At 39.6% G+C, this 14,203-nt stretch overlaps 1 protein-coding gene across 4 annotated transcripts in view; it reads right to left on the minus strand.

The window, feature by feature from the left end:
• Positions 1 to 218: 218 nt before the first annotated feature.
• RALY (RALY heterogeneous nuclear ribonucleoprotein) overlaps positions 219 to 14,203 on the minus strand; it is a 243,695-nt gene continuing 229,710 nt past the window's right edge. For all 4 annotated transcript variants that reach the window (XM_034414036.3, XM_034414034.3, XM_087889224.1 and 1 more), the window contains 5 exons: positions 12,651 to 12,811; positions 7,219 to 7,332; positions 5,469 to 5,620; positions 2,510 to 2,558; positions 219 to 741 (listed from right to left, as the gene is read on the minus strand). In XM_034414036.3, the coding sequence (XP_034269927.1) occupies positions 2,514 to 2,558; positions 5,469 to 5,620; positions 7,219 to 7,332; positions 12,651 to 12,811 (472 nt within the window). In that variant the 3' untranslated portion in view covers positions 219 to 741; positions 2,510 to 2,513. The remainder of the gene's footprint in view (positions 742 to 2,509; positions 2,559 to 5,468; positions 5,621 to 7,218; positions 7,333 to 12,650; positions 12,812 to 14,203) is intronic.

Below are 14,203 nucleotides of genomic sequence, written 5' to 3' on the forward strand. Positions count from 1 at the left end.
TAATTTGGTCTGGACACCATTTTTAATGTACATCAAATGAGAACAGCACAGAGAGCAAAAGATTCAAAGAAAATAGGTGTTGGTAGTGTGAACCAAAATATCCCAGGTGATGAAGAGGTAGCCTGAATCCAATATAATATTTTGAAATGTATCTTATTCAAATAGCAATAACAGCAAAAAAAAAAAAAAAAAAGAAGATACTGGGCTTACATGATGAATCAAGTTCTTCCTTTTATTATACAGGATTTTATGTACAAATCCCCCTCCCCCCATTTCTTCCATTCTTCAGTCCTGCATTTGTTCATAGCAAAACAAAGTCTAGGAAGCATTTTGAAAATAGCTAGGGACGCCAAAGTGACCAAACTTTGCAGGATAAGCTAATAGAGAAGAGCCAAAAGAATAAAGAAAATAAAAACAATGCTTGCCTGTTTGTAACTTGTATTTTCAACAAAGAAATTGTTGTAAATTACTGTGCTTTGAGAGATGCAATCTTCTGTTAATATGTCCTGAAGAAGAGAAGATCCTTACATCTGGTTGTATATCTTCCAGTAGAAATCCTTAGAAGGGTAGGATCAGCTCCTCTGAATTTGGCCCGTATGAAAATGTGATTCTCACCCTTTCCTGAACAGTAGTTGGAGTCTGAAAGATTGGATTACCCTGCTAAGCAAACAACGCTCCATCTATTTTTGAAGTTGGCAACTAGGAATAAACCATCTTACAGTATTGTACAGAGAAGGGAACCTTGAAGAAGAAAAAAAGATAATGAAGGATAATACAATTTTGTAGTAGGTTTCAGTTTAATAAATCACACATGTTTTTTGTTTCTGAGTATGGGCTGGTTGAAAGTATTTGCATTTTAGAAAAATGGTCAACAGGGAAGAAATATATTTTTCTTCTGCACTTGGGTTTCTTGTAATTAAAAAGAAATCAGGACATACTGTGCTATCTCTCTTCATTTGCCCTTGTTGAGACTCCTAGGACTAGCTTCTGTGAATCTTTGGTATGAAAAAGTGTAAATGATTTTTTGGAACCTTATTGGCGGCATAGCTGGGCCATAAAGTGAATATTTCATTCAAAATTCTTATGAAATGCCTGGGTCAAAAATTCAAACTATGCATACTAGTGACTGTGCTGTATGTCCCAACTTTAGCCAATATTCCTTTCTGCTTTTACAATTATTTGCTTTCTTAATCCTTAGGAAACTGGATGAAGAAGTGTTTTACTCCTGGGAACAAAGGCTGATAACAACCATTTTCATCTTTCTATGTAATATCTCAGATAATAAAAAGTAGATTTCCTAGTGTAACTATGCAGGATAGGAAAGTGCACTGGACCAAGGGGAAAAACCAAATGGATCACTATGAGACAACCTGGCTTAGCAGGCATGATCCGGATTTCCAAATGCAAAACCATAAATCATATATAAGAGCTGTGGTGGCGCAGTGGTTAGAATGCAGTAATGCAGGCTGCTACTGCTGACTGCTGGCTGCTTGCAATTTGGCAGTTTGAATCTCACCAGACTCAAAGTTGACTCAGCCTTCCATCTTTTGAGGTGGGTAAAATAAGGACCCAGATTGTTGGGGGCAATATGCTGACTCTGTAAACCACTTAGAGAGGGCTGTAAAGCACTGTGAAGCAGTATATAAGTCTAAGTGCTATTGCTATTGTGGAATTGTACTCATTGTACATCATAGTACCTCCTGTCTCAAGAAAGTAGATTTTCTACAGACTGTTTCCTTTCCTACTTCTAGAAAGGAAAGACTCTATTCTGCATCTCGATACAATGTCTATTTCAGCAGTGAATGCTGATTACAAGAACATGTAATCAGAACTTGCACAATTGGTGGCTGACTAAATATTTTTTTGCCCCACTTTATATCAAGAAAGGTTCTAACTTTTTGTGGTTCCCCCTCTTGTTGTTGTTGTTGTGATATGCTAGGCGAAGGAAGGAGGGGGAGAAAAATTAATTGATTTATTATTTCAAATTTATATACTATATTTTCTTTTTTGTATGAAATGTCATGGACAATCATTAATAGGTACAATGAGTAGAGAAGGTTGACAAAAATATGATTATGTAGCCCGATGGCTATCAAGGGGCAGAAAAAAACAACACATCCAGAAGGTAGGGCTAAGTTTCTTTTGCTATCTTTTCTGTAACTTCCCTTCTTCATCCTTTTCTGTTTCTTTTCATGTCAGCATAAAGGCAGCTGAGTTTCAGGACAATATCAGTGGGCTGACAGTATGAAAATGCAGGTAATTTCCCTTACATGCCTGTGGTACCTGATTCATGTTTCAGGCCTTCTGTCATCCACCACCACCAAGTTATAAATAGCATAATACAAAGTAAATGTTTTGTCAAGAAAAAAAAACTTCTCCCAAAAGGAGGAAAGAAAGTGAAACTTAAGCATGTGTTATTAAATCAAAAAAATGAATAATTAAATATTATTTTACACAATTCAATGTGATTTTGCTGTCATGAATGGAATCTGTAAGTTTTAGAATATACCTAATTACTGTAGGCTGGACTCTTCCACATACGTGAAATGGCTATTCTCCTGAAGAAGCAGGAAAGAAAAGAAAAGAGATAAGAAAAGAAAGAGAGAAAGAAAGAATAAAAGCAATCCCAAAAATATATGTTTATACATATCAACTTAAAAGTGAAGTCATTTTAAACTGAAAGAGACATTTCTAAATAGAATTTGTAGGATTCTCCCTTAGATCGATCACTTAAGCATCAATAAAGATCAGGAAATGTATCAATGCACAAAGGATAAAAAGGGCATATATTTGCATATTCTTTGGTTTATGAATGCTAATTTATTCTCTGCTAATAAAAGTTTTGCTATAATTTTTCTATTTTGGATAGGAAGAATTACCAGAGTTTGGATAGAAATTCTCTATTGTAATAGGGAAACCAGGCAGCTTCTGTGCCTGTTTATTAATTTTGTATTGATCTGTTTGATCTGTAATTTGGCAGATTTACAGACCGTGCTCTGTTTAACTTCACATCAACCTGAACTAGGTAACCAAGCATTCATTTATTTAAATATTCATAACCTACCTTCTATCAAAAACTAAACTAGAACATTAAGATGGGATAAGAATAATGATCGTTTTATTTATTTATATTCATAGAAGAATCATAACAGGTCCTGTTCACTTGGCCAATGTATATTCTGTCCCATTTCAAAGATGTGAACATTGAGGTGTAATGAAACATGTGCAGTGTAAAGCTTCTATGCCAGACACATGACCAAATGTTTGAATTTCTTTAAAATATATTTAACAGTTAATCTCCACTTTCAACTTTAATTTTTAAATATAGTTAAACAAAAGAGGAATATTATCTCAATGTACCAATAGAGCTTCATGTTCCCAAATAAGACCTGCAGATCTGGGGGGAAAATATAAGAGGTGGGAAAATAGAATGATGCTCTATAGTTTGAGCTATGGCAACCTTGGACAACATCTGTAAGAATCTTTTTCTCCATTTTCCTTCTACTGTTGTCCATTAATTTACAGGTAGTCCTTGACTTAAAACCATTCATTTATCAACCATTCGTACTTCTAATGGCATTAAATTATAAATCTCTTATGGCTGGTTTGCACACTTAACGACTGTCATAGCATCCCCATGGTCACGGGATCAAAATTTGAGTAGTTGGCAACCACATTGTATTTGCAATGGAGTCATGTGATCCTGGGGTCACTTGATCATCATTTGCGACTTTCCCAGACAGCTTCCGACAAGCAAAGTCAATGTGGGAATCCGGATTTGCTTAAAACAATTGTGTGATGCCCTTAACAATTGCAGTGATTCATGACAAAAAAAAATAATATGTAAAATCAGATGTGACTCACTTAACCGTTTGCTTAAGAACAGCAATTTTGATCCCAATTGTAGTCATAAGTTGAGGACTACCAGCAACTTTTCTGGGTGCTATTAGCACCACAACTTTGATGAGACAGATATCATGAATAGGGGCCATGTATACAAAGATTTCTATTCCTTCTGGTTTCTCTTGTTGCTGTTCTGCCCCAGCTATGGGTCCCAAGAAGTGTAGCACACACACAGCTCCAAAAACTCCGTTTAATACAAACAGACCCCTTTCAAAATGCAGGCTTTAACCACAAATGTCCTTATCAGTCTGCTATGAATTACAGAGATTAAACAAAGTCCGACAAGGGTTGGCAATCAGCCCAGAAACCAAGTTGTAACAAAAAACTCACTCTCAAAATGCTCTGCGTAGAACCAAACGTTGTTTCCAGCAATGTTTGCTATCTGTGTGCGAACTTAAATAGGCTAAGGGAGTGGCCAATTAACCCCAAGCCTTACTCTCGAGGAGACCTCCTCCTGAGCCTCCTCCTCTCGAGGAGACTCCTGCCTTTTGGCAGCCCTGCGTGCTCGAGCATTGAGAAGAGGCTCCTCCACTTCACTCTCTTCACTTGAAGGAGGTTCTGAAGGCCCTGGCTGAGTCTCTGCCTCTGGCACCACATCCTCTTCAGGCTCCTCACTGTCCGACTCGAGCGCTGGCTGCATAGGCTGCTGGCATGACACCACACCAGCCTCCTTGTCATCAGAATCAGCCACAATCCGCGCAGGCCGCTGGCGGGCCACAACACTTGCCTTATAGCTAGGGGGGCATTGGAAGTATAAGCATCGACTCAACATGGCTTTGACAGGTGGATAGGAATGTCAACTTCTGAAACCAGCTCAAGATATATGTATATCTCCGACGAGTGTGTCATATGATTCTCAATCTTAACCCAAATTTAGAACTGAAGTTTTCTGTCTTCAAAAGATGTCATTGCAGTGGTTAGTTTTTAAAAGAAATTAGTGATTCACTTTTCTCACATCTTCTTCCTTATTAAACAGCTTATTTCCTTTGCATTGTTATGTGTTAAATTTGTTGGGAGGACTATAATTTCATTCCCATCTTTACATTCAGACAATAGCATATCTGAAAGTAAATTCTATGGTATTAGCTAAGCACTGACAGATCACAAAACCTCAGTTCATTGATATCTTTGGAGATTCTCAGTCATCCTGGTCACGGTTATCCCAAAGATCCTTTTTTGCAAAAGGCAACTGGATTTTCTTTGTTTTTCCCTGAAGAACTCTGAAGAAGGTTCTTGGATGAGAAGTGAAACGTCTTCAAGAAAAAAACAAAGAAGGCCCAGCTGCCTTTTGAAAAAGCACCTTTGAGTCAGTTCACTGATGCAAATTTGAAAGATAAAATCTCATTCTTTAGCATCAATAAACACATTAAGTACTTTCTTTCCCCAAATGAACAGGAAAGGATATGATCCGTCTGTAATTCATTATAATGTTAAGAGATAATTTTATGTATTAACGGTACGGGGAAAAATATTAGTTTCCCCTGAAGATTGAGAACTGATATAACTATGTAAATCCAAAGTATATCACCTGGGTGTGAAACCTATGATTTCCTGCTACATCTTACCAATTCATCGTCACAATCATCCTGCACAAGGCCTTCCTCTTCCTCTTCCTCTTCTTCCCCATTTAATGGCTCTTCTGTGTTCACGTCTGCTTCTGATGCTGTGTCTTCCTGAGAAATTTCACTTTTGTTTCCATCTGCCTTTTTTCTAACTTCTGCAAAAAAAAAAAAAAAAAAAAGCCAAATCGTAAAATACCGATGTGATTTGAGAACCCTGTTACATTGGCAGGCTTTATTTGGCTTATCTCAGCATATCTAAATAATCAAGAATCCAAGCTGGAAACTAATTGAATTTCACCAACTGTCCCTGTATGTTGTCACATTGGGAGCATCATGAAAAATTAAAATGGTACCTGGACTCAAATGCTTAGGAACATCTTATCAGGGAAAAAAAAAATGAATGGAATAAATCCTGGAGAAATGTCTGCAAAAGAGTCCTCACAGAGCCTATGATCCTGACATCGCTTCAAGGTTGCCAAGAGAAATATCACTTCATTCTTTCCCTTTTATCATTTAATAGGTGCTTATTGCAAACTATAACCTGAGATTAATATCACGGAGTCCAGGCTTAGAGAAACTCAGTCTCACAAATAATTCTTGGCTTTGTTTATATGACTTGGTTAACGTTATTAAAAAATCTAGTTAGTTTCATTGTGGCTTAATATTTTTGTGAACCCAGGCCATTTGATTAGTTTATGGTTCAGTACATTATGCAAAACCAGAAAAAGGGTTAACTGAAAAAAACAAGTTAACCTTGGTGAATGCAGTCCATGAATTAAAACTGGGGATGGTTTGGAAACAATACAATCAATTGGGCCAGATGAAGAAATGAAAAACACTTAGAATGTTTCTATTCTGTTTCTTTCTTTCTTTCTTTCTTTCTTTCTTTCTTTCTTTCTTTCTTTCTTTCTTTCTTTCTTTCTTTCTTTCTTTCTTTCTTTTTTGTTAAATCTACTACTGCATATAGCAGGGAACAGGCAGAAAAAAATATCAAGGTGGCTTACTGTCATTTAGATATATGAAATAGAGCAAGGATGGAAAGGTTTCCAGATACAACTAGATTGTGGCTCCCTTCATCTGATTAAGATGGATGGAAATTGGAATCCAATCTCTGGAGAACTGCAGCCTATGAATAGGGAAATGGTGTCCAGAGGTTTTGGTCTATGTAATCTGCTGAGCTACAGATTCCTATCAGTATCTCTTATCAGTATCTCCTCCTTTACTAGTACAACTAACTAATGAAAATATATTCTCAAGGACAAAAAATCAGCAGGGGAACCTCAGAATACTTTTAAATTCAGATGGGAAGCCTGATAGTTTTTTTGAAATCACAGGTTTCCAAGGGCTATTTAGTCTTGTTCTGCTATTACGATCTTTATAATATAGATGCCAGTGAAATATGTCCATACTTTAGATTGCCTAGAAACAGTCACTTATATTTAATAACACTGATGCAGTTTTACCCAATATGGTGCCTACAGACAGATTGGATTATAACACCATTACTTATCATTCACTTTGGCCCTTGCTGGCTGGAGGTGATAGGTGCTGTAGTTGACAATGGAGAAAAAAAACCTGTACTAGCTCCTAGGAATGGAACAGAGCTGGACTGTAATTGCAAAAAGTACCAAAGGTCCTTTGTCCTGAACAAAGGAAGGTCAGCCAGTACTAGGAACCTGGCACTGACTTTATTCACTTCAACTCCTACTGTGTCTTGGTGTTATTGAGGGACATTTGCAATCAGCCAACTGACCTGTAGGTGCTTTCTGTTGTTCAGCAATCTGCTCCAATCTGCCCAAGAGAGCATCAATGTTGGATTTGATCTGTGTCAGCTCAGTTTTAATTGTCTGCAGTTCACTGCATTTCACTTGGAAGACAAAAGTTAGAAGAAAGCCTTATTCGTTTGTTTGGTACGAATGAGCAATTTGCTTGAGCAGAGATTTAATTATACTTCACATATACCTTTTAGTTGCAGGTCCTGCTTGGCGTCCATCACAATAAGGGCTTATTGGGTTCAGTATAGGACAGGGTCTCGTTTGCCTTTCATAGCTGAGGAGAAGACAGGAGAATTTTGGCAGGTACCATTTCTCCCATCAGAGTGCACCATCAATGGGAACAAACTACCAAAACCTAAATGCTAGTGCACAGCTACTTAAGGGTTTGGAAGCCCTGTGCTATATTGACTCTGGCAAGATGGTGACATTGTAGGTATCAAAGAATTCCTTTATTAATGCTTAGAAAGACCTCCTGCCACATTCTCCCAACTTTGGTGATGTACAAATTTGCAACTCTGAGTCAACAACAAACAAAAGAGGAATCTTTCACCTCATTCCTTGAACTTTGTACAAAAAATTCCCCTTAATTTACAATTTACATAACTACTTAGAAGTTGATAAAATGATCCTTACAGATAAACAAACACATGAACAGGCCAATGTAGCTACTCCTTTATTTAGGATTCTCCATTACATTATTTCCTTATTTTTGTGCCATCCTGTCAAGTGGATTCTGAGCTGTTGAGCAGATGCAGACTGTTTTAAACTCCACCCCCCCTCTTTTTGCCCTCTTGGACTCTTTTTAACTAACATATTTCTTTTTTGCAAAACTGTATTTCCTGAGCCCACTGCTATTTCCTTCTTGTGTCCAGATCATAGGCGAGTTTCAAAACCCGTTGCTACCGGTTCGTTCACTCACGCATGACGTTTCTGTGCAGAAGCATCCGGGTGGGTGGGCGGAGCCTCCTGCTGCTGCCACTAATGGTTCGCCCGATCCCGGGCGAATCGGTAGCAACCCACCACTGGTCCCGATCAGCTATTTGGGGCATATGCCTGCATAAGTTACCTCTTGCTGTAAGGTGAATGACTCCCTCAGATTGCATCCAGTCTGACAGGGGACAGGGTTCTGGGTAAGATTAGTGCTGCCACGTGTTTATTGGACCCGTGTCCCTCCTGGTTGGTACTGGCCTCCCGGGAGGTTACACGAGGCTGGCTCCAGGGGATTATAAATGCTTCTCTGAGTGAGGGTGCCTTTCCCGCCGCCTTGAAAGAGGCGGTGGTGAGGCCCCTCCTCAAGAAGCCTTCCCTGGACCTGGCTGAATTAGCTAACTACCATCTGGTCTCCAACCTTCGTTTTGTGGTGAAGGTTGTTGAGAGTGTGGTGGCACGACAGCTTCCCCGGCACCTGGATGAAGTCGGGCTTCAGGCAGGGGTACAGCACAGAAACGGCATTGGTCGTGTTGGTGGATGATCTCTGGAGGGCTCGGGACTGGGGTTGCTCCTCTGTCCTGGTCCTATTAGATCTCTCAGCGGCTTTTGATACCATCGACCATGGTATCATGCTGCAACAGTTGAGGGGGTTAGGAATAGGGGGCACTGTCCTGCGGTGGTTCTCCTCCTTCCTCTCCGACCGTTCACAGTTTGTGTTGGCAGGGGGGCAGAGGTCGACCTCGAGGCGCCTCGCATGGGGAGTGCCGCAAGGGTCAGTCCTCTCGCCCCTTCTGTTCAACATTTATGTGAAGCCGCTGGGTGAGATCATCCGTGGTTTTGGGGTGATGATACTCAGCTGTACATCTCCACCCCAGACCACCCCAACGATGCCCTTGATGTGATGTCTTGCTGCCTGGAGGCTGTGCGGGTCTGGATGGGGAGAAATAGGCTCAGACTCAACCCTTCCAAGACCGAGTGGCTGTGGCTTTTGGCGTCCTGATATAGTCAGCTGGTGCCATCGCTGACTATTGGGGGTGAATCTCTGCCCCCCATAGAGAGGGCTCGCAATCTGGGTGTCCTCCTGGACACACGGCTGTCTTTAAAAAAGCATATGACGGCCGTGGCCAGGGGGGCTTTTTATCAGGTTCACCTGATTTGCCAGTTGCAGCCCTTTCTGGACCGGGACACCTTGCGCACGGTCACTCATGCCCTTGTCACCTCCTGGCTGGACTACTGTAATGCTCTCTACATGGGGCTCCTCTTGAAGTGCACTCGGAGACTCCAACTGGTTCAGAATGCGGCCGCGTAGGTGGTTATGCCCACGTGACACCCCTCCTGCGCGAGCTGCACTGGCTCCCAGTGGTCTTCCGGATGCGATTCAAGGTGTTGGTCACCACCTTTAAAGCGCTCCATGGCATAGGACCCAGGTACCTTTGAGACCGACTTCTGCCGCCAATAGCCTCCCACCAGCCAGTCCGCTCCCACAGAGAGGGTCTCCTCAGGGTGCCATCGGCCAAGTTATGTCGGCTGGCGACACCCAGAGGGAGGGCCTTCTCTGTGGGATGAACTTCCCCTGCCCTGTGGAATGAACTGCCTCCGGAAATGCATAAGATCTCCGACCTCCGTGTATTTTGCTGTGCCCTCAAGATCCTGCTGTTCCACCAGGCCGGGCTATCAATGTAATGATTTTAAATTGGGTGTTTTAAATTTTTGGGGTTTTAAATCTGAGCTGAAATTATTTAATAATTTTAATTATTTTTAATTGATGTTTGTCTTTGTGCTTTTAATAGGCTGTACACCGCCCTGAGTCCTTCAGGAGAAGGGCAGAATAGAAATTTTTATTTATTTATTTATTAAATATTTATTTATTTATTTACTTCCCAGCCTTCCTATAACTTTCACTCAGTCTTCCATGTTGGCAAAGCTGAGTATACTGATTTCACTGGAATGTTTTACTTTCTTAGGAAAGGAATATTTTCCTATTTTTATTTCCAAAAAATCTGGTGCATGAATGATGCATTACAGGTCAAAAGAAGTTCATTAGATGAAGGATTAGTTCAATATTAGAACAGAGATGATAATTTGAGCATTACCTTTTTTTTGTAAAAAGCTCAGCCAAGGGCATGTATTCTTTCCTCCAGCCATTTAGTCTTTTATTATTCAGTGACAGTTTGAATTCAGATGTTTCTGGCTGTAGTTACCAAACAATTATATCTCATTGGCAGCCAGTTTTTGTGGTAAAAAGCACTGACAGAACATTAGCTAAACTGTCTTGCTAAGGAGACCAAGCTGGCTCATTCTATTGTGTGTTTCAAATATTTTATCTTTCACCAAGTACTTGGCTTGATGTATTTTTTCCCTTTCTTCCGTGATGAGTATGTTTATTTTTAATGCTCCATTTATTTCTTATTGTCACTGTTTATAATATATTTTGATTGTATTTTTACAACTATTCCCCTGAGGGCAGAAAAGTATGATATTAACAAATTTAAAAAATCAACCATTCTCCTCTTTATATAGATTCATTTTAATTCACAGGCACGGAGAGGTCATTATCAGCTTGTTCTACCCTTGCCTATCCTGATCAACTAACCAGGTTGCCACAGACTCCATGGTTAGGGGAGATAATGTATACCTCATTGAGTATGAAAAGTATTCCAACCTGCTTAAAGAAACAGTTCTAAGATCTTTTACTAAAAATAAAGCCTTTCCTTGACCTGAAAGGTCTCTTAATTATGAGCCATTCTCAAATCTTCCATTCATAGATAAGGTGATTAAGAAAGTGCTGCCCTCACAGCTTCAAATGCCTTTGGTTGAAGCTTATTATTTGGACCCATTTCAGTTGGGTCTTTGTCTGGAAGATGGTACTAAAAATATTTTAGTCATGTAGTTAATTTTTTGTCATGGACAACCAGAAAGTTAATCAACCTAATTCTACCACTACTTACTATCTGACTCCCAGGAACATTGCTCAGTTTTGGTAATGTTTTAAATCGGTGTTTCACAGCCCTGGCAGTTTTAAGATGTCTTGACTTTAACATCCTGACTTGGGAGTTCTGGAAGTTGATGTCCACATTTTTCAAAGTTGCCAAAGTTGAAAAATACTAGCATAAGTGGGCATTTCCACCTTTGCAGTTCTAACAAAAAGACTGCTTCTCCTACTACAGTATGAACCTACCTAGTTAGATAAATTAGCAGGTGAGGCCCTTTTAAAGATGTCCTGTAATGGCTTGTGAGAATAACCTTGAGGAACAGCAGGAAGCCACAACCCAGGCAACAATCACATAAAGAGAAACCCAAGTTCAAAGTCCAAAGCAGGATCTTCTGCTTCTCTAGAAAGAGAGCATTAAGAGTTGCATGATTGATACCAGCCTTTTGAGTTAGACCAGACTTGAAAGCTATAGTCATGAATACTAAAACTACTTTTATTACAGGATTACAGAAACAGAATCTTGCAACTCTGAGTGTGCCTTTCCACTCCCTATGTTTACCAGAAGGAGAACTAGGGAAGGTCAAGTCAGATATTTTCTCAAATTCCATTCCTGCTTTATACTCAGATTTTATCTTATCTGACATTGCCTTCACTGTGGCTGTTCCTCCTCTTTGTCAAGTTTATTCTTACAGCTCATTACAGAAACTTAGCTATATGGTTCACAGGAGATCCTTATCTGTGGTTCCCAAATGGTGGAAAACTCTTTCCAGGGAGAATGTGTTCGCCTGCACCTTCCTAAGGTTTAGGAAACTGGCAACAATGCATTTTCTACCAAGCTTTGAAGTAATAATTGATTTAATGATTCCAATTTTAATTCTGATTTTAATTGTATTGCTTGTACTGTCATATTTGTGTCTTATTGTTACCCTGCGGGAAGATGGGCGGCCAATAAATTTAATAAATAAAAAAATTGTTGTAAGCAGCCTAAGTCAAGGTAATCATTGACTTAGGACCATAATAGAGACACCCCCCCCCATTATAGTTGTAAGTCATGATGGTTGTAAAACCGATTTCACAACCTTTTTGGCAATGGTTAAGTGAATGCAGTGTTCATAAACTAGCTGCTGCACTCATTAAGTAAACCAATGGTTCTAGTACAAGTGCATTTTGCCGGAAATGGAAGTAAATGGGTTTTTGGGCAAAACTGTCATAAAACATGGTCATGTAATGGTGGAAAGCTGTAAATATTCATAAATATGTCCTTGTTGAGTGCCCAAAATTCAATGACTGGGATGGGTGTGTGAACATCAGAACTTTGAAACTGGGTCATAAGTGGCTCCAAGATAAGGTCCATCATAACTTCAAATGTCTACCTGTATATAAGAAGCAGCTACTGCAATAAATTCGAGAATCAAATCAAATCAATGTTTTGCAATACATAAAACACAATTATGTTTGCAATGTATGTCTGCCCTTGTGCGTTTTGTTTCAAAGGCAAGTCTGAAACCATTATAAACATTACCTCTGCACAAGGATCATGAAACTTACATTTTAATTTGGCGGAGCTGTTCACAAGAGCAGCAGATCTGGCAAAGAGCTTGACCGGGATAGTTGCTTTGACACGTCGTACTAAAGGGATGGTGACTCGTGGCCGCTTCACGGGAACCATCCTGGGTATGGGAGAGACTCTTCCTCGATACTCAAAGAGTCTATACAGAAGCAGAAGAAATGCTTTCCTATAGTGATTCCAGCCAGATACATTTAGCAAATACGGTATTTCTGATCAAGAGTTGAAAACCATTGATGCCCTCTAGAGGGAGCTAAGACTTCATCCATTCCAGCCATCTGTTCTTGCCTGGGCAATAAAGCCCATCAGAGATTACAGTTGATCATTAAACTACTGAGGAGATGCATTGTTCAACCATTATCCTGCAAGTTAATGCTGACAACTCTCAGAGAAGTTATTTAATAGGTTGCTTTAACAGCAATATTGTTACCATTAATTCATTTTTAAAAATACTTCAGTGTTTCATATTTGAGAATTCCTTAGGCAAATCTCCAGGATATTAGAACAGATCATCCAAGGCAATTATTCTGCTGTCCTATCTTAGCATCTTCCCCCCCCATCCCCCCACTTGGTGCCTACTCATTCCTTAAAACAGGACACAAAACTTTTTCCTAAGATGCAGCCAATAATCTTTATATTAATTTATATTCAGGCAGGAAAAAAAACACAATTGCTTAAGCAATTGAGTCTGGATCCATCTCAGCCCTAATTACCAAGGTCTTTTAACAGAGCTAAAGAGGTTGAGGTGATGAGAAGTGAAAGACCTATTGAAAAACATGTCTCACTTTGGTAGAGAGCAAACACCTGAAAGCCAACTGTAATAAAAATATATAGATCTGGACTTTGAAGCTGAACTTTAAATGCACCAAGTGCTCTTCTCAGATTCAACAGAGATTGATTTAGTAACCTCAGGGGGATTTTGTGGTTCCACCTTTATGCTCCATCTGCTACTAGTTCAAAAGTTTGCTTTTCGTTCACGTAAAAAAAAAAAACACAACCCTCCATTTTAAAAAGTTAAAATAAAGTTCTTTTTATATACCTCATGGCTGCTTAAACCCCTTTTTTACTGCTGCCAACTAGGCACTTCTACTTTAATTTAAAAATGACAACAACAACAAATGTTAATCTTTTGGAAACAAACTGTATCGTACAAATGCTCAGACATCTTGGTTTTTCTTAGAAATGGAAAGGAAGAAACAAGACAGCCTCTGGGATTATTCAGCTGAACTCAATTTTCTAGACAACAAGAAAACTGTCTGTATTGCTACCTACAAAGGGTGATGCAAGAGACTCCAATGGACACTGAGCATGTTTGATGCTTTTAGAATGGGGCTATTGAGTGGCTAGTCAAGTGACAGTGGTAAAATGACAAGCCTGCTATATCTGGGCTGCAAAACAGACATCTCTGTCATGACAGCAAAAAGATTTTTTTGGTAACCCTTCTAGGGTTTTGCCGCTCCAATAATCTCAATCATGAAGTCCTCTGACAGATAGCATAGTTGGCTGGAACCCTGTGGAGGAGGTCTCCTACAGC

This window comes from Pantherophis guttatus, chromosome 3 (assembly GCF_059756535.1).
Source record: "Pantherophis guttatus breed Tessera chromosome 3, ASM5975653v1, whole genome shotgun sequence".
NCBI lineage: Eukaryota > Metazoa > Chordata > Lepidosauria > Squamata > Colubridae > Pantherophis > Pantherophis guttatus.